The sequence below is a fragment of the Salvia miltiorrhiza genome, unplaced genomic scaffold (genome assembly GCF_028751815.1).
Source record: "Salvia miltiorrhiza cultivar Shanhuang (shh) unplaced genomic scaffold, IMPLAD_Smil_shh fragScaff_scaffold_66:::fragment_1, whole genome shotgun sequence".
In the NCBI taxonomy this organism is placed as follows: Eukaryota; Viridiplantae; Streptophyta; class Magnoliopsida; order Lamiales; family Lamiaceae; genus Salvia; species Salvia miltiorrhiza.
This window is the reverse complement of record NW_026651477.1, coordinates 83408-103852: the sequence shown is the minus strand read 5'-3', so window position 1 is coordinate 103852 and position 20445 is coordinate 83408. Positions and strand designations below refer to the sequence as shown.

Sequence of the window (20445 nt, the reverse complement as noted above, 5' to 3'; positions counted from 1 at the left end):
GATACCTACCGAAAATTTTCAGACGCCTCTAGGGCTTCTTCAGGCCACCGCAGGTGTTAGGGCTTCTTCAGCAGCCACCAACTTTTCACGCGCGATTTGAAGAAGACGAAGAAAGCCGACGCGATTTCAAGAAGATGAAGATAGCAACGTTTTTTTCAGGAACAAACTTTGAAGAATCTTGTGTCTGAATTTGTCTTACGTAGAGGAGAAGAAGAACGGCTGAAACGCTGTCGTCTAGGGCTTTTTAATTCCACCTAGATTAAATGAGTCCACGTGGATTTGCCATGGTGTAAGTCCGGCAATCCACGTAAGTTTCCGATTCCCAAAAAAAAAATTGTAGGACATGGATGATATTTTTGTGATAGATTGGGTACCGTTTTGATATTATCGTTAGGGTGGGACATTTTTTAGAATTCGCTCAAACGATGGGACAGAAAGTTACCTTTACCCTTATTTTTTTGTGGCTCATTTTTTTATATTATATATCTTATTTTTGTTGTGGCACATATGAAGAATAAATATATATGAGTTTAATTAGGCTCATATATTCAATACAATACTTCTGAATGTAATGTAAATTATCAATTTTGTATTATGTAATGTAAATTATCATTTTTGTTTAATTTCTCTGTATTATATTTTACTATACATTACAATATTTCTCTGTAAATTATCAAAAAAAATTTAGACTCCTATAGTACTTCTACTATACATTATAAATACGTAAATTATCGGACCGTGCGAAGCACGGGTATAACTTAATTAATTTGGGCCTTCATATTTTTTTGTGGGCCAAATTAAAATAATAATAAAAAAAATATAATTTTTGGTCCATATATAGAATTACTTTATATGCACACGGATTTTTTTTTATGTATTTTTAATATTTTTAATACATAAGTTACTTATTTAATATGAATTGTATGATATGAAAGTTATTTATTATTTTAATTCCTATTTTTTGTATTATGTAATATACATGATTAATTTTGTATTATGTACCAATACTATACTTCACAAATACGTATGAATATTCATGTCGTGTGAATCACGGGTACGTTACTCTTATTATATATATTACTTTTATTAAATACGTATGAATATTCATGTCGTGTGAAAAATTGGACCGTGCGGAGCACGGGTATAATACTAGTATAATACAACGTCCACCAAATTGATGCTAGTGTTAGTATTGTTTTTTTGTTTTTTTAAAATGTAAAAACCTAGTCGGAATTGAAAGCATGGGTGAGACAATGTCTAACGTGGTGGTGGTGGACAACGGCGGCGGCCTCATAAAAGCCGGTATCGGCGGCGAGCGCGACCCCGCCTGCGTGGTCCCGAACTGCACCGCCCGGCCTTCTTCCTCAAAGAAATGGCTAGTGGCCGACCAGCTCCTCTCCCCGTCGGAGGACCTGACCTCGGCCACCCTCCGCCGGCCCTTCGACCGTGGCCACCTCATCAACCCCGACCTCCAGTCCTCCATCTGGGCCCACCTCTTCACTAACCTCCTCAAGATCAACCCGTCCACCTCCTCCCTCCTCCTCACCGAGCCCCTCTTCGCCCTCCCCTCCATCCAGCGCGCCGTCGACGAGATCATCTTCGAGGACTTCAATTTCCGTGCCCTCTTCGTCGCCGACTCGCCCTCGCTCGTCCACCTCTACGAGGCGTCGCGTCGCCCCTACGGCCTTGTCTCCAAGGCACAGTGTAGCCTGGTCGTCGACTGCGGCTTCAGCTTCACGCACGCCGCGCCCGTGCTGCAGAACTTCACGCTCAATTACGGGGTTAAGAGGCTCGATCTCGGCGGGAAGGCGCTCACGAACTATCTCAAGGAGCTGGTCAGCTACAGGAGCGTCAATGTGATGGATGAGAGCTTCATCATGGATGATGTCAAGGAGAAGCTGTGCTTCGTCTCCCTTGACGTGCAGAGGGACCTCAAGATTGCGCGGTGTAGTATTCTTTTTCTTCCCTCGGTTTTTTATTTGTTTACCTAATTGGGGATTGGTGAACCCCAATTGGGGTGGATGCATGGTTCATTTACAAGTTTTTGCCTTCGTGTTTTTAATTTTTGGGATATTTAGATTCGACTCTTAGCTTCGGTAGTTTGAAATATTTCTGCTCTGATAAATTTGAAAAAACAACAATGTGTTTGTGCGAAGGTCCAACTAGGGTATCAGTGAAACGCATGAATGCTGGTATCTGATCAATTGATTGAAATGAGGAGAAGTGATGGAGATATTTGGTTTCTACCGGCTAATAATATTATTGAAACGCCTCAATGTTGGCATCTGATTAACACGAGTGGAAGTTAATTTAGAAATTTAGTTCCTGAAAAGAGTCTAAAAGTGATTAGTGTTTGAACTTTTTTGTTCCGGATGCCAATTTATTAGGTTGTAGCTGGAGAGGAAATGCAGATTTAGAAGGCAAGATGAAAAAGAAAGTGTAATGGACGTTTCAAGTGTTAGGTTGAGTGTTTTCCATTGTAGAGGAGGATAAGGAGGAAGGAGAATCATAATGCATTAGTTTCGGAAAGGGAAGAAGAATCAGACATCTTTCAGTACATGGAAGCAAGTTTGGTGCATATATTAGGTTCCTTCTAAAGAATACAAAAGTGAAATGACGTCACTGGTCTTAAAAACTTCAGGGGGAGGTACTGTTATTTTGGAATTTTTATAATCGTAATGGGTGTCTCTTTGTTATCTTCATAGTGTTAACAACTGTTAGAAACTTAGTTGCTGCCATCTTCTTCTACCGTGCACCATATAAATGATGTTTATTCATAGTATGTTTACCCATTGCTTTTCGTTCATCTATGGAAGAGATAACAGCTGGAGGTGTGGGCAGAGGTGAATTGTGCTTAATCTAGCTGTCTCAGGAAAGAAACTGATCCTGTTAGGTCGTTCTCACAAATGTTTATTACAAAATTCTAGTATTATGTTGTGGATTTTACTGATAGCTTCAGTTACATGATTCTTTGGTGGACTTCATCTTGTAAGTACCTCATGTCTATCGTATAGGAACTTAGGAATTATAAACACACCTATGCGTGGTACTTTTTCCGTGCCTTATAGTCTTGCTTTTCTAAAACATTACATAGTTTATACAGATGCTGCCAAGAGATAAGGTCAAAAAATGAGGTAAGTCATCAAAATTCAAGTAGATGATGTAAAATTTATCAACTTAGAAGAGAAAAAAAAAAGGAGGAAGATTAGGTGATTTATATTCAATTCGTGATAGAAAAATCTTCGTAACTTATTTTCTACTATGAAGAATATTCATGATTAGGATAATAAATGACAATTATGAATTTTCTTTTGAGGGGGCAATTATGAAATTAAGAGCTTCTGTTTTTAAAATTAGTGAAAAATGTGTACTTATATGTATATTGGTGCATTAGAATAATTTATTATGACATAACAAAGACAATAACGATCTGATAAGAGCTGTTACTACATTTGATCTTAGCCAAAAGGCGAAGAATGGCGTACAAATACAAGGACAATCCGACTCAATAATTGCTTTTGACATTAAATGAATATATGTATGATTCATGTTTATGTTTTGCTACTATATGGACAGCTTAATATGATTACAACCCGATGGTTATTTGACACCGAGGGCTATAGCTGGAAGGGTATTTGATATCTATTTGTTGATCTGGAACTTCAGTAATATCAGTTTGATGCTAAACAGTAATACACTTATTATTACCATGATTAGGTAACTGTCTTGTACAATCAAGTGATGCAATCTTAACCTTCAAAGTTTTATTGATCAAGAATATAGTGGTATTGAACAATTTGAATTCTCATTATGTGAACGGGATAGTTTTATATATGTGAGTTGAGAAGCTTTTCCTTATTTACTGGCTTGAAATAAATTTTCAGGAGACCTGGAAAAGACAATTTGTTTAGGTGTAGTTACGTGCTTCCAGATGGCATCACTCATACGAAGGGATTTGTAAAAGACCTCAATGAAACAAAGCGATACTTAGCCCTGGGTGAAGATGAAGCCCCTTTTTCCCCAGAAGGAGGAAAGGATTATGTGGATCTGCAGGATGGTAGTGATGACCCCCAGCACAGAAGAAGCACTGACCTAACAAAAACCGTAGAGATTGCTCTCTTCTTAATATTTAAATTCTATCCATTTTCAAACTGTCAGTAACTGTCTCTTTCTGCAGGAATTTTCCTTGACGAATGAGCGGTTCCTTGTCCCAGAGATGATATTTCGACCAGCTGATTTGGGTTGGTCTACTAGCCCATATTTTGATTTTGAACTTTAGACATGTAATACTTAGATTTAGGTCATCACATAATTATGTTTTGGTTTAATCTCAGTTTTGTAGCAAGAACTGAGAAATTTGCGGTTTCTTTTACCTGTTAGTCTTTCTATTTCACAAACTGCACCATGAGAGCTATAATATTATTGATGAAGTCCTTTTGCTAACTATGTTTCTCAGGAATGAACCAGGCAGGACTTGCAGAATGCATAGTTCGAGCTGTCAATTCGTGTCATCCTCATCTTCACCCTGTGTTATATGAGAGGTAATGATTCTGGATTGTCACCTGTTATGCGGTCATTAGTTATACTTTTACCTAAAATATTGTTCTGATTTTACCAAAAGCTTCTTTGTCTATGATGTGTAGTATCATTTTGACTGGTGGAAGCACATTGTTTCCTCGATTTGCCCAAAGACTGTAAGCATCATTTGTCTGGTAAGACTAAAAAATTGTTTCCCAAGGTCATTTATCACTAATAGCTTGTTATGTGACTAGAGAGAAGGAGCTTCGGCCTTTAGTCCCCGACGAATACCAAGTGAAGATCGCAAGTCAAGAAGAGTAAAGTCTTTTTCTTCTGAGAACTATGTATAACTTTTTTTATGCTTTTTACAGTTAATAATGTTGGTATTTGCTTTCTTCCACAGTCCAATATTAGGTGTTTGGCGAGGGGGATCACTATTAGCGTCTAGCCCTGATTTTGAAGCAATGTGTGTCACCAAGGCTGAGTACGAGGAGCTGGGATCCGCTAGGTGTCACAGGAGATTCTTTCACTAGCATGAAGATCTTTAAGGTATCATGGATTGACTTAATAAGTGAACTGTATACCGATATATAAGTATGAAGAGCATGTTATTTTACCAATAATGAAATGAAAAATGCCCTTACTTGACCCACCCTGCTTATTTGACATGTTTTATAAGTATCTCAGTAATGGAAATAGATTAGATATGCAACAATGCAGCACCACTAAAGTTGTCATAGCTTAGACTCCTTGTCATTGCTAAGTCGACATTAGGGATGAACAATTATGTTGCATTCACCTTTAAATATCTGATTTGTTTGTTTAATGATTTAAAACTGACCAGGGCGTTTATATAAACTATTCACACTCAGTTTATAATCACCTTTCTCATTGACTTGTCTTATCATATCTATTATTCATTTTGAAAGACACCAACGATAGGATAAACATTCCAAGGCTGGTTGAGATAAGTATTTCTAAGTGTGAGATCACCACAATTCTTGAGGAGCTGAATGCATAGATCTTAGAGAAGACACAATATGCTTGATTATGATCTTGAGGTTGTCTATCTTTTGGTCCGAACTCAATGAAAGAAACTTATGCATGCATCATCACGAAGGAAACCGTACAAATTGTATCTTTTTACTACTTTTCTTGTTTCTTTTTACCTTAAATTGTATCCAACTTTGTAGGCTGTGGAAGGCTCCATATCATATCATTCAATTCCTCGTAGCACTCTCAAGGATTATGAAAGTACGACTGAAGTTTGTGACGGGAATCTATCTCAACTCCTTGGGAAAGCCGGTCGGTGTCTATATATCTATAAAAGAATAATCATTTTCAGAAATAGTAAATTGTATTTTTCGTCAAAATCATCATGTCATTTTTGCAAAACAATTATTATTATTATATTGTTTGTATGTTTGTTTCGTCTATTCTAGATCATACAAATATATTTTTGTTATAATGAGTTTGTAGTCTAATTACCCTATATGACCATAGTTTGTAGTTTTTATTTTAAAACGAACTAGCATTCGCATCCCGTGCAATGCACTGAAAAACATTTTTAATTTTATATTTATATAAAATTAATACTAATTCAATTATTATACTTATAAATATAATAAAAATATTAATTTTTATTAAATATATTTGAATTGAATATTGAAAAAATTAAAAAGAATTCACAATTATAAAATTTGATATTATGAAAAACAAAGACAAAAAAATAAGTTAAAAAAAAATAAAAACAAAATACTAATTAAAAAGAATTTAAAATATATTTATTCAAAAAGATGAGAGAGGAGAGAGAAATTTATAAAACTTTAATATTTAAACAAATTTAATTTTTACATTTTAAATCAAATATTTTCATAAAATATATCTTATTAAAGCTCTTATCGTGATCTTTAATTTGATATGCATATTAAATATTTTATAATTAATCGAATTTCATAATTTTGGAAAGAAATGTAACAACAAATAAGAAGTTAAAGAAAATGAAAATAAAAAGAAAAATATATAGTTTAAACATAAACCTTCAATTTTATTATAACTACAAAATTGCCACTCAATTTTGAAATTGATTTCAAATTGGAAACTCCCTTTTTAATATATTATAGATTTGTAGTCTAACTATACCCTATATGACCATATTAAAACCTGTGTTATTCAAAATGTGGCAAATATTTGGTGAACAGAGAGAGTATTTTGTATGCATTTAAATGTTATTAGTGGAGTATGGGTCTCGTTTTAATTTTGAGTGGAGATGTGTGAATCCTACTATTATAGATGAAAGTGGCAAATTTTTTATGGACTAAAAAGATAATCATGTCAAAAAAAATTGGGTGGAGGGAGTATTTGATAAACATAAATAAAAATATCAAATTATTAGTATAGATAAGATTTATGATCATGTATAAACTTTTAACATTTGTATTTATTTATTTATTTATTCTATAGTCAACAAATATAAATGAAATTTTGAACATTTAACATTAATCGAGCCTCTATAATCTATATACTCCATTCGTCTCATAAGAGTGCGCATCATTTTTTATGGCACATGTTTTAATAAAATGTTAGATGAGTGTATTGAGAGTTGAAAAAGTGATTCACTTTATTATAAAATAAGAGTAAGAAATAAGGAGTTAATGGTGGGGTGGTATCCAAAAATGACAAATGCACTCTTACGGATCATTCCAAAATAGAAATAAAGGCACACTCTTATGAGACGGATGGAGCATTATACGATAACGATGTGCATATTGTCATAATTAGTAACTGTTTTTAAAATTATTTTTCGTATATAGTTTCTAAAATTGATATGTATAAATGTCATATCATGCTTATATATTGATAATTTTGCATCAACAATTAATAATGAATGTTACAATGACATAACTCATGACAAGAAATTAATTTTTAATAGATTATTGAATGTTATAACTTCTATAGTGGCATGTAATAAACTTAAGAAGATTTATTTATTTACTATAATAATAAATTATGTTATATAAATGATATATTGCATACAATAAATGTGTATTTGGTCCCGGGGCGAGTATATACTGGTGTATGGGGAAAGGAATACACCAGTTTGCACAACTTTTTGTTGTTTTCTCGTTTTCTCAAAGTATTGAACAACTTATTGATAATGAGTCAGTAAGTGAAGGAAGTAGTCTACTGACTAAAGGCAAGTTTATTGAACATCAAGCAAGTTGACTGTATTCAGCTTAGACGAGATAAGTTCATGTTCAATTGATCATGCGAAATTCAGTGAACTACAAAACTCTCTTTGTAGAAAATCTTTTCTTTCTATTCTCACATCAAAGAACTATGATCACTTTGATGTGTTTTGATAAACAATTGGACCTGCTGATGTGCAGTTTGTGATACAGAGGATCAACCTGCTGAAAGGTTCTGCAAGTAAGCTAAATATGAAACCCAAGTACAAATTGTAAACCACAATCAATTTTCTTTTTTCAAAGTCTTGACTATTTGGACCTCAATAAGTTTAGAAAGATAAGCAAGCAGGCAACAAGATAAGAAAAGAAAGCTTAAGTACAACACACAAATATATATTTTTATGTGGTTTGAAGCGACTCCTTCTACATCCACGACCCTAAGTCCGCAGGGTAATCCCTTAACCTTAACTTGGCAATTTTCGCAGTTGCGATCCCGTTACTTAGCAATTTACACAGTTGAAGTCCCGTACTTAGCAATTTTCACGGTTGCAGTCCCGTTGGCAATTTACGCAGTTGCGATCCCGTTGTTTGGAAATTTTCATAGTTGTGATCCCGTTGTTTTGTCAATTTTTAGACTTCTCACTCAAAGCTTACTCGTCGACTTCTCCTTACTTCTTCACTTTGTCTTTACAACTTTGTGAGAAGTGAAAGAGGGGGTTTATCCTATTAAGTGAACACACTGTTACAATGAAGAACAGTATCTGAAGATCAGTGTTTTCAACGTTAGGCTTAGGATGTTTACATTGAAAATGCCTAGTATATAGACTACAAATGTATTCACAAGTTATTCACTTGGAATTTACAATGAAGAACTAGTTCCTAATCATGATAGTTTGCTGGTTTCTAAGGATGTATCATGAACCTACACAACAATTTCATGTTTTTTACTACCTCCACCACGCGTCTGTTTATTCCGATGTATATATAGACCGAAGATTGAATCTAGCTGTTGGACAAAGCCTTCTTCAAATTTCAATACATTGTTCTCTTCGAATTCTTCCTATTGTAGCAAGGAATGACTCAGTTGAAAGATCTGCACATCTGTACATGATGTTGACGTTCAGTAATCATCCCTTTACTTTCTTCTGAAAAGCGGGATTCACATTTAATACATATTTAGAGGCATTTATTGTTCGAAAGAGTATACACTTTAGGGATTGACTTTGCTCTGAGCATTTTGACCAAAGGACTGACGTGGTATGAGTGAGTTTGGACACGGGTCAATATATTGTCCTTTAGTCAGTTTGCTAGGTCAAGTTGATGATTTTACTAGCTTGTCATTCAGTGCAGCAAAGTCCTCTTGCTTTGTGGCTTGGGCACGAACCCCGATCAGGTCAGTCGCATATCTGATCATTCAGGCAAGGATTTTCCCATCAGCCTTGGACTCCAGCTGGATCTTCAGTTGGGTCAACCAGCCTTCGACTTCTTTAGCAATCTACGTTAACTTAGAATACTTGTGATATTCATAAGCTATGTTTTGACAATCAATATGGTCCCATCATTGAGTTTTGACATTCCATCAAAATAACAAAATAACTCATATTATCAATACTATATGTAATTAAAGTAGTCCATTAAAAGTAATTTGCCATTAATACACACAAACACAAAAAGGTTAAATTTTCACTTTTAAAAATTTGAGGACATCATGGAGTAGTATCTCTCAATCAAGACAAGTGATTTACTACATTTGTTACCAACTTTATAATTTTTCAGTATAAAATACAAACTATCAAAGCAATAGAAGTGAGTAGGCTTAAAAAATTTAGAATAAAATTAATCAAATTTGTTATTACAATTTGAACTGATCATGAAAATGATCATTTTTTTCTCTCACGTATTAACATGAACTATTTACCTCTAAAAACAAGTAAGAATGTGAAAACGCCAACTCAAAATAATTTAACTACATTAAACCTTTAAACAAATCTCATACTTCCTTCAAAAAAATCTTAAACTTTTACATTATCTTATATCATTTTCCTTAATCAATTTCTACCATTATTCCATAAATTCACACCGAAAATAATATAAATTTTAATATACTCAAAACAATCATACAACTTCTTTTCATCTCTATTGTTCTATAGATTTATTAATCTTTGTCGGATGTCCCAATGTCTTGACTAAAAATATACTCTATTCCCTTGACTGAAATTCTCACTTCTGGTAGAATTTGGAAGATATAGTTCTCTTCCATCTTCTGCATCGTGCTAAATGTAATTAATCATGATCACGAACTCCTTTTTATTTGTGTGGAAGGGACTCACATGGATTTTAATTGTCACCCCCAATAGCCGATTATTGTAATTTCTTACTTTAAAGGAAGAAAATATTGAGATATTTATGGTTGTGGTAGACAAGTGCAAATGTCCTAGTATATATGTTTATATTTTATGGAATGAGGTGACTGCTCTGGTTTATGAATTATCTTAATATCATACATGTCTACTGCTATGTCTTCTCACTATTAATTTTAGGGAGCAAAATTTGCTATAATATATGATACATGATGCAAATTATGCAGGTATGTCCTTATTGGGTCTATATGATAAGGATAGAACACGTTATGTTAATAAGTTTAGCGGACCCAGAATGTCAAGCTACCTAAGATACTAGTATTATATAATACTCCATCTGTCCGTCAAAAGTGGGGCACAATTATTATATCGAGCATCCGCAAAGAGTGTACCACTTTTCTTTTAAAGAAATGATTCTACCATCCACTTTAATCTTTTAACCTTACAAACACTCTTTATTTATAAAAAAAAAAACTCACCTCAAATTCAATCTCAACCATACATCTCTTAAAGTGATGAAACTCTTTCTCCATTACATCAAAATCATTACCAATTTTATTAAATCCCGTGCTCAGTTAAAATGCCCCACTTTTGACGGATGGAGGGAGCATCGATTATCACGCGACAAGATTGATACTTATTCAACTTGTTTGACAACTAAGGCACCGTCAACCTAATGAGCGTCTTTAGCAACATGATATTTTCCAATACTTATACAATGCGATTTAAGATCAGGTTTAACTATGAAGTTTGAAAATCACAATATATACCTTCTTGGCCTATTAGAAGTTATAAAATAAAAACAGTATAACAATAAGTTTATATCAAAATTGTGCAATGCTTGAGTCGTAATATCTCGAGTCCGAATTCACCGTAACACAATCTTTAAACTTCTATTTATTTAATAATAATAAAAAGAATGTATTCTCTCCGTCCTCATAAAATATATCTAGCATATTTTTGATAAGTTTTTCATTCACAATAAAGTGGGAGACCCTTACTTCACTCACAATATATTCAACTACTTTATTAAAACTCGTATTATTTACAAATGAAGTACTTTTTATAAGGACGGAGGGAGTATAATAATATTCCAAATGCTTGGAATTGTAACATTTTTTTTTGTTCTAAAATAAACATCTTTTTTTTAGTGGGCTTTACCTGCATCTTTTAAGTCATGCTCACTGAGTCACTGTATACGATTTTCTAGTACAGTCTCGTTTGTATGATTTACAAGACTAAAATTCAAACGAAATATTGTAGACCAGTGAACACGATTTCTTCTCATTATATTTTTATATACCCCCCCTTTCAAAAAAAAAAAAAAAAAGAACCTGCATGCACACTACATTGTCTACTGCATCATCCACTAAGAATCTCTGAGCATCTCATTGCGAGTGGAATCTTAACAGTAATGGGAAATTAAATTTTTTTTAGGGCTGAAATCCAATATTTTTCCCAAAGCATCAATTATTGCTGAAATGGGTAGGTTACATGAAATAATTATGGTTGATCAATGTCTGCTCCTAAAATTTGATAAGTCTGTTCCGTATCTTATGGAAATGTCGATTTAAAAGCTTCAAAAATGGCTCCTCCAAAATTACTTGGCTACCTTAAATACTCACACAACATAAAACATAGACTACTATTTTTGGTTCAATAATTATTAAATAACTGATAACTGATCGCTTGGGTGAAAATGATAACTCAAGCTTTTGGGATGTGGTGCACCTACTAATTATTTATTAAAGTATATACACGAAAATGCAAGTATTATTTTGTGATCGCTTGGGTGAAAATGATAACTCAAGCTTTTGGGATGTGGTGCACCTACTAATTATTTATTAAAGTATATACACGAAAATGCAAGTATTATTTTGTAACCGTGGTGATTCCAGATATTTCTAGATTAATTCAGTGATCATTTATTGGCTAGTGTAGTCGTCTTTGAAAGAACAGATATAATTAAGAAGCAATTTTGCATGCAATTGCAAAATAAAAATCAAAACATAAACCATATTGATTTCAAACATACCTAAAAGATCACAAGAATAATAGAAATAAAGAGACCAACCTTGTAGTGTTATAGCTTTATTTTTTGTGTGTGCTGTGCTGCTGTTAATTGTTGGGAAATTAGACGCAACTAATTCCGCCCTGGATCTAGTGTGACGCAAAATTTTGGATATCGACCGATATGAAACGAGAAAAAAAAAATGACACCGATATTTTTAACGTGGTTCGGCCAAACTGCCTACGTCCACGGACCCACACCAATATATTAGAGAATCTCAAAAGGAGGAGTACAACAAAATATCACACTGTATTTAGTATCTGCCTACGCAGAGGCTATCTCTCAACTCTCTTTTATCACTCGTGTATAACTTCCACACTGAAGTTTTATCTCACAAGATTTTTTCTCTCTCTATTTCTATCTCTCTCTAGATAGCTATGGTTGTGATTTTGGTGTTGTGTTGTTGTGTTTGGGATGCTGCAGAAGATGTTTATTTATAGGCAAATGGTGGAGGTGGTAGGTGGCAAATGGTGGTAGGTGGCAAATGGTGGAGGTGGTAGGTGGCTACCTACTTCCATTTTTTACTAACAATCTCCCACTTGAAGACTGATTTCAATCTGTCTTCACACCTCGATCAACGCAGCAGCCTTTCTGTCTTTGTCATTCTAGCAAACCAATTGAAGCTGAGCACAACTTCAATTTATCAATGGTTACTGCCTTTGTAAGCATGTCGGCTGGATTTTGAGCTCCTTGGATCTTTTCAAGTATTAACACCTCATCCTCCAACAGAGATCTGATGAAATGATAACGAAGTCCAATATGCTTCGTTCTAGAATGAAATGCTGAATTCTTTGCCAGATGTATCGCACTCTGACTATCGCTGTGCAAGACATTCTTCGTCTGATCAAAACCCAATTCTGCCAACAACCCTTGTAACCAGATCATTTCTTTGCTAGCCTCGGTGATTGCCACGTACTCTGCTTCTGTAGTGGATAAAGCAACAATCTTTTGTATCTGCGAGATCCAACTAACAGCAGTCGTGCCAACAGTAAAGACATAACCAGTAGTGCTTCTCCTGCGATCTACCTCACCGGCAAAATCTGCATCTACAAAACCTTGTAGTGCAACATCACCTCGTCGAAAACACAAGCATCTATCAGTAGATCCACGTAGATATCTCAATATCCACTTTACTGCTTCCCAATGCTGCTTTCCTGGATTTGCCATAAATCTGCTCACAACTCCCACTGCATGAGCGATATCTGGTCTAGTACAGACCATGGCATACATCAGACTTACAATGGCTGAGGCGTAAGGAATTTTAGCCATGAAGTCTCTTTCCTCCTTAGTTTTTGGAGAATGCTCTTTGGATAGGCGGAAATGGTTAGCTAATGCTGAGCTAACCGGTTTAGCACTGCTCATGTTGAATCTTTGCAAGATTCGATTGACGTAGTTGGCCTGAGACAACTGCAAAACACCTTTTTGCTTGTCTCTGTAAATTCTCATCCCGAGAATTTGCTTTGCTTCTCCTAAGTCCTTCATCTCGAACTCCGCTGAAAGCTGCCTTTTCAACTTCTTGATTTCGTTCAAGTCTGAGCCGGCTACTAACATGTCATCAACATAAAGTAGCAAGATGATATAGTTGGACTCGAACCTCTTGAAGTAACAACAATGGTCAGCATTGCACTTCATGTAGCCATTTTTCTGCATGAATCCATCAAACTTCTTGTACCATTGCTTCGGAGCTTGCTTCAAGCCATACAGGCTCTTTTTCAACTTGCACACCAGCTTCTCATTTCCTTTGACAGAGAATCCATCTGGTTGTTGCATGTATATTTCCTCCTCTAAGTCACCATTGAGGAAAGCAGTTTTCACATCTAACTGCTCTAGATGCAAGTCCTCCGTTGCAACAATACTCAGGACCGATCGGATTGTTGTCAACTTTACAACCGGAGCAAAGATATCTGTGTAGTCAATTCCTTCTTCCTGTTGGAAACCTTTGACTACCAATCTTGCCTTATATCGCTTTGAACCATCATGCTCTTCTTTGATTCTGTACACCCATTTGTTGTGTAGAGCTTTCTTTTCTTTGGGCAACTCAACTAGTTCCCACGTCATATTAGAGATAAGAGATTTTATCTCTTCTTTCATTGCAAGCTCCCACTTGACAGAATCTCCGACTTGACATGCTTCTTCATAGAATTCAGGTTCACCAGCATCGGTCAGTAACATCTGATTCATGTACTTCCTGTTTGGAACATGAGGTCGAGATGACCTCTTGGGTATAGGAGTTGGAGCTGGAGCTGGAACTGGAGACTGTGGTGGATCAGCCTCAGAGTTGGGCTCCTCCGTCTGCAAACCTTCATCTGTTTGCTTTGATGTACTGCACTCTGCAGTATCATCTGGATCAACGTATGTTGGATCGTCACTTGTTGTATCGGTGGACTGAACTGCATTCCTGTCCTTGTACATCACATTTTCATTGAATATGACATTCCTGCTTCGAATGACCTTCCTGTTTTTGTCATCCCAAAAACGGTACCCGAACTCATCTCCACCATATCCAATGAAAGTACATTTTAGTGATTTGGAGTCGAGCTTACTCCTGGCATTATCACTAATGTGTACATACGCGACACAACCAAATACTTTCATGTGAGAAAGTTTAATTTCTTTGCCGCTCCAAACTTCCTCAGGTATTCTGTACTCCAATGGTACAGATGGCCCATGGTTAACGAGATATGCCGCTGTGTTGACAGCTTCTGCCCAAAATTGTGTTGGCAGTCCTGCATGTATCCTCATGCTCCTAGCTCTTTCTGTCAACGTCCGGTTCATGCGTTCTGCAACTCCATTTTGTTGTGGTGTCCCTGGCAACGTCCTTTCTAACTTGATGCCATCCTGGTAACAAAATTTCTTGAACGCCATATCTTCGTATTCTCCACCATTATCGGATCTCAACTTCTTTATCCGTAAGCCAGTTTCATTTTCCACCATGGCCTTCCACTTCTTGAACGCCTCGAACACCTCTGACTTGTGTCTCAAGAAGTAAACCCACACCTTTCTCGAGTGGTCATCGATGAAAGTCACAAAGTAAGACTTTCCGCCATTGGATGAAACTGCTGCTGGGCCCCAAACATCTGTGTGGACTAACTCAAGCTTTACTTGCTTCGGAGTTCTACCACTGGTATTGAAACTCACCCTCTTCTGCTTCCCGTAGATACAACTTTCGCAAAAGTCTATATCAACAGACTGAAGCTCTGGTAGTTTCCCTTTCGAATGCATATACTTGAGCCCTTTCTGGCTCATGTGCCCAAGTCTTTGGTGCCACAAATTTGCATTCTTCTTACTATCAGCAACTGCAATTGTCACACACGCATTCATCGTTGTGTATAGGCTTCCAGTATCCTTGCCACGTGCAAGAATCATTGCGCCCTTAGTGATTTTCCAATAATCACCTGAGAAGTGTGTATCACATCCTTCTCTTGACAATTGCTTGACGGAGATCAAGTTCTTCCTCAACTCTGGAATGTGTCTCACGTCCTTCAATTTCCATACAGATCCATTGAGTTTGATCTGTACTTCTCCTATGCCCACCACGCTGCATGGATGATCATCTCCAAGATATACTTCTCCGAAATTTCCCGACATGTAATTTATGAAGGAATTTCGATTCGAGGTGGCATGGAAAGATGCTCCAGAGTCTATGACCCAATACTCGGCCCTTTTCTCCATGGAACATATCAAGGCATCGCCTTCTTCTTCAGCCACAACATTGGCTTCGGTCTTTGTCTCGTTTCCCTTTGAAGGTACTTTACACTGCGTTCTGTAGTGTCCGACCTGACCACAGTTCCAACATTCAACAGACTTTGATTTGTTGGAATTCTTGTGGATCCTGGAGCTCTGCCTGCCATTCCTTGACTTGCTCCGTCCACGCCCTTGACTTCTGTTTGAGTTTCTGCCTCTGCTTTCTGCATTTAAAGCGGCACCTGAAGTGGAGACTACATCTGACTGCCTCCGGATCTCCTCGGTTAAGATCATGCTCACGACATCATCGAACTTCATTTTGGACTTACCGGCAGAGCTGCTAATGGCCGTGACTGTGCCATTCCAGCTCTCAGGTAACTGCCCAAGAATTAACAAAGCCCGGACCTCATCATCGAATTTGATGTCCACCGTGGTAAGTTGGTCCGTCACTTCGTTGAACTCGTTCAAATGTTCTCCAAATCTTCCGCTCTCCGTCATTTTCATATTGAACAATTTCTTGATCAAATGAACTTTATTTGCTGCAGACGGCTGCTCGTACATGCTGGATAAAGCTTTCATGAGAGACGCTGTTGTCTTCTCATGCTTTATGTTGAAGGCGACTGACTTTGATAAGGTCAGTCTGATTGCGCCGAGTGCTTTTCGATCAAGCACCTCCCACTCGTCGTCCTTCATATCCACTGGCTTTTCCTTCAAGGGCTTATACAGGTCCTTCTGGTACAAGTAATCCTCCATTTGCATTTTCCAAAATCCAAAATTCACACCATTGAATTTCTCCATTTTGGAAATTTTATCGTCTGTCGACATTGCTCCCACTCGATCAAAAAACACGATAATTTTCTCAAAAAATTCGTTTCTGATGTGGAGGTTCAGTTTACACTGCAACCACAGAGCATACTAAGAATTTTAAAAGAATAATTACCGTTGCGCACGAAACACTGTTCGCAAAATTTACTATTCACGAATTCACTATTCACGTGAATAGTACCAGCGCAAGAAAAAAAAATTTCGCCACCAACGTGGCTCTGATACCAGTTGTTGGGAAATTAGACGCAACTAATTCCGCCCTGGATCTAGTGTGACGCAAAATTTTGGATATCGACCGATATGAAACGAGAAAAAAAAAATGACACCGATATTTTTAACGTGGTTCGGCCAAACTGCCTACGTCCACGGACCCACACCAATATATTAGAGAATCTCAAAAGGAGGAGTACAACAAAATATCACACTGTATTTTGTATCTGCCTACGCAGAGGCTATCTCTCAACTCTCTTTTATCACTCGTGTATAACTTCCACACTGAAGTTTTATCTCACAAGATTTTTTCTCTCTCTATTTCTATCTCTCTCTAGATAGCTATGGTTGTGATTTTGGTGTTGTGTTGTTGTGTTTGGGATGCTGCAGAAGATGTTTATTTATAGGCAAATGGTGGAGGTGGTAGGTGGCAAATGGTGGAGGTGGTAGGTGGCTACCTACTTCCATTTTTTACTAACATTAATGTTGTTGTTGCAGCTTGTGATCTAGTGATGATATATATTTCATAATGTTTCATAATTTAAAAACAATATACATGGTTTAAATGATTGATTTTGCACTATAAATGATCGAGAGAATTCTTCAACTTGTCCAAAAGGTTGGAAGATTACATCAGAAAACACACATATTTTGCAATTTATTTATTTTTAATTAGAGCATTCACACCCAAGAGTCCCTTTGGAGCTCTAAGAAGGTAGACCCTACTCAAGAGTCTCTCCTCCATACCCATTAGCTCTAAAAACTTCATTTCCATTTCTCCAATTTAAATGCATTTCAAAATTAAAAACAAATAGTTGAATTTTGAAAAATGTTTTTTCATATAATTGAAATTCAAACATTACAATAATTAAAAAGAAATGATAATAATTAAAACTATATTTAAATTATACTAAATAATTAATTTCATCATCGATAATTCTCGACTTCCTCAACGAGTTTCATGTGCAAGGCCATTTCGTCTGCATTCTTCTTCGACTTGTCCGCATGGTGAATTTGAAAGTCGAGAGCTTCGCGTTGAGTGCGGTTGAAATCCTCGATGCCTTTTGCGACTCGATAAATTGCATCGTAGTATTTCACCTTTTCAATTCTACGGGCATCGAGTACTCTACCTTCTTACTCTTCTCCTTGTCTCGCTTTGCCACTTTTTGGCCTATAGGCATCATTGTTATGCTCGGGTCGAAGGATGTCGTGGTGTACCCCCATCTGAGCCCCTCGAATGCTTTAGAGTGAACATCATCGTCGATCAATGCGAAACATTGAGATTCACGGAGAACTCGCCAAATTTTAAAATATTTGAATGGAATCCCCCATGGTTGGTTTGATAGGTGTCCTGAGTTTGTTGAGTGATTTAATCATCACTTGTACCGCTCATCCAATTGACTTGGTATTTCTTGTAGATGGACTCTCATTGCTTGGCGTTCTATTGGACACATTGAAAGTGCAACTTGATTCGCTTGTTGTCGCGAGTCGGAGTGCCGGAAGGCCAAGCTTCGTTGAATTTTCGGGTAATCTCTCTTCCCAATAGAAGAAGAAGAAGAAGAAGAAGAAGAAGAAGAAGAAGAAGAAGAAGAAGAGGTAGTTGATGTATTGTGATGTAAAAATGGTGGTTAAAAGTGTAATATTTATAGATAAATAAAAGAAAAAAAATTGCCTTACTAATCGTTGCTGAAAGATAAAATTTAAAAAACAATAAAAAATCGGCTAAAAGCCGTTAAAAAATTAAATTTTAAATATTTTTTTATTATAGGCGTGTGTTGTGCACGCACCATACTCAAACACACAGAAGCTCAGCGCAAGGTTTAAAGTCGCGATTCGAGTCGAACAACACTAAAAGGAGGTGGGAGGGGTGAAGTGAGGCGGCAGGAAGAGCCGCACTACAACTGCTCTTATATTTGTAAGATTATACGTGAATACTTTATATATTATAGGGTTAAGTATCAATTTGGCCCCTAACGTAGAGGCCCCTGTAGCTATTAACACCCTATGGGTAGAGGTGTATCAACTAAGCCCCTGAAGCACCTAATTTCCGTCAATTAACCCCTCCGACTTAACGGACAGTTAACACCGTTAACTATTTTAATTTTTTTATTTTTTTTATTTCTCTCTCACGCTCTGCTCTCTCTCACTTCTCACACCTCTCACTCATCCCTCTCGGCTCACGATCTCTCTCCATCGCCGGACGACAGCGGCGAGCGCCGCCTCTCGGCTCACGATCTCTCTCGTCTTTCGCTGCAAAGATTATGGCTCACCTTAGGCTAATTGACGACGGAGGCGGCACTCGGCTCTCCACCGTGAGTCCAGACGGCGGCTGACGGTCGGGAAAGAAGGCGACCAGCCGGCCGTGTTCTGCCACGGCGGAGGAGGTGGCGGTAGCACACGAGGAAGGCGGCGTGCGGCTGTTCTGGGAAGAGAGGTGGACGAAGGGGAAAGAGAGTACAGGGGAGGGAAGAGAAGCAGCCGCCGAGCCATTGGCGGCGTCGTTGTCGTACGACGAGGGAGAGAGATCGTGAGCCGAGAGGGAGGAGTGAGAGGTGTGAGGTGGTGTGTGTTTAGTGTGTTGTGTGTGCTGATTGACGACAGAGGCGGCGCTCGGCTCTCCACCGCGAGTCCAGACGGCGGCTGACAGTCGGGAAAGAAAGCGACCAGGCGGCCGTGTTCTGCCACGACGGAGGAGACGGCGGCAGCACACGAGGAATGCGGTGTGCGGCTGTTCTGGGGAGAGAGGCGGACGAAGGGGAAAGAGAGTACAGGGGAGGGAAGAGAAGCAGCCGGCGAGGCGGCGCTCGCCACTGGCGGCGCCGCTGTCGTCCGGCGAGGGAGAGAGATCGTGAGCCGAGAGGGAGGAGTGAGAGGTGAGAGAGAGCTGAGCGTGAGAGAGAGAGCAGAGAGTGAGAGAGAAATAAAAAAAAATTAAAATAGTTAATGGTGTTAACCATCCGTTAAGTCAGAGGGGTTAATTGGCGAAAATTAGGTACTTCAGGGGCTTAGTTGACACACCCCTGCCCATAGGGTGTTAATAGCTACAGGGGCCTCTACGTTAGGGGTCAAATTGATACTTAACCCTATATTATAAATACACGAACATTCATATATATGTATTTAACTGATCATTAGAAGATTTGATTGACGTTGTGAAATGTTGCCATGAGTAAATGAGTGGTCCAATTATAGTGTTAAATAGGCAAAAATGTCATATTCCTTGAGTTGTATGTTAAAAATGTCATACTTTATAAATTTAAGTATTTTATGCCCAAATTTAAGTGAAGAATCTATTTTACTCTTTGATGTTGATGGTTTACTTGATTTTTTGTGAAATTTTAACACATTTGACTGATTTGACAGCTATCAGTCATAAATGTGTAAGGAAAATCTGAGAAAGACAATGGGCGGTTAGATGATCTAGCCACTCACCGATTAGATGTACTTTTGACTAATAATTATCAAATAGTTGATTAATAGTTATCAAATCGGTCAAATATGTAAGACTTTTATAAAAAATCAAGCAAACTCATCAACATCAGGAGTATTTAAAGAATAGGAAATAAGAAGCTTGTGTTTATAAAATAAG

At 37.3% G+C, this 20445-nt stretch overlaps 1 protein-coding gene across 3 annotated transcripts; it reads left to right on the top strand.

Annotated features, from left to right (window-relative positions):
* Window positions 1-1170: 1170 nt before the first annotated feature.
* LOC131003080 (actin-related protein 6-like) lies at window positions 1171-18533 on the top strand. 3 transcript variants are annotated; one of them, XM_057929557.1, is made up of 8 exons: window positions 1171-1945; window positions 3885-4104; window positions 4178-4241; window positions 4457-4541; window positions 4644-4694; window positions 4773-4835; window positions 4922-5067; window positions 5712-5986. In XM_057929557.1, exons 1-7 carry the CDS (start codon window positions 1242-1244, stop codon window positions 5049-5051), a joined length of 1317 nt encoding a protein of 438 aa, XP_057785540.1. In that variant the 5' UTR covers window positions 1171-1241; the 3' UTR covers window positions 5052-5067; window positions 5712-5986. The 3 variants fall into 3 exon arrangements, with proteins under 3 accessions (XP_057785540.1, XP_057785539.1, XP_057785541.1); XM_057929556.1 differs by lacking the exon at window positions 5712-5986 and adding an exon at window positions 18275-18533 and having other exon boundaries at window positions 1180-1945; XM_057929558.1 differs by lacking the exon at window positions 5712-5986 and adding an exon at window positions 5448-5656 and having other exon boundaries at window positions 1180-1945.
* Window positions 18534-20445: the final 1912 nt, after the last annotated feature.

Coding starts and splice junctions, on each gene's coding strand:
- LOC131003080 (XM_057929556.1), top strand. CDS start 1,242: ATGGGTGAGACAATGTCTAACGTGGTGGTGGTGGACAACGGCGGCGGC. Junction 4,105..4,177: donor GCACTGACCTAACAAAAACC/GTAGAGATTGCT, acceptor CTCTTTCTGCAG/GAATTTTCCTTGACGAATGA. Junction 4,542..4,643: donor CACCCTGTGTTATATGAGAG/GTAATGATTCTG, acceptor TATGATGTGTAG/TATCATTTTGACTGGTGGAA.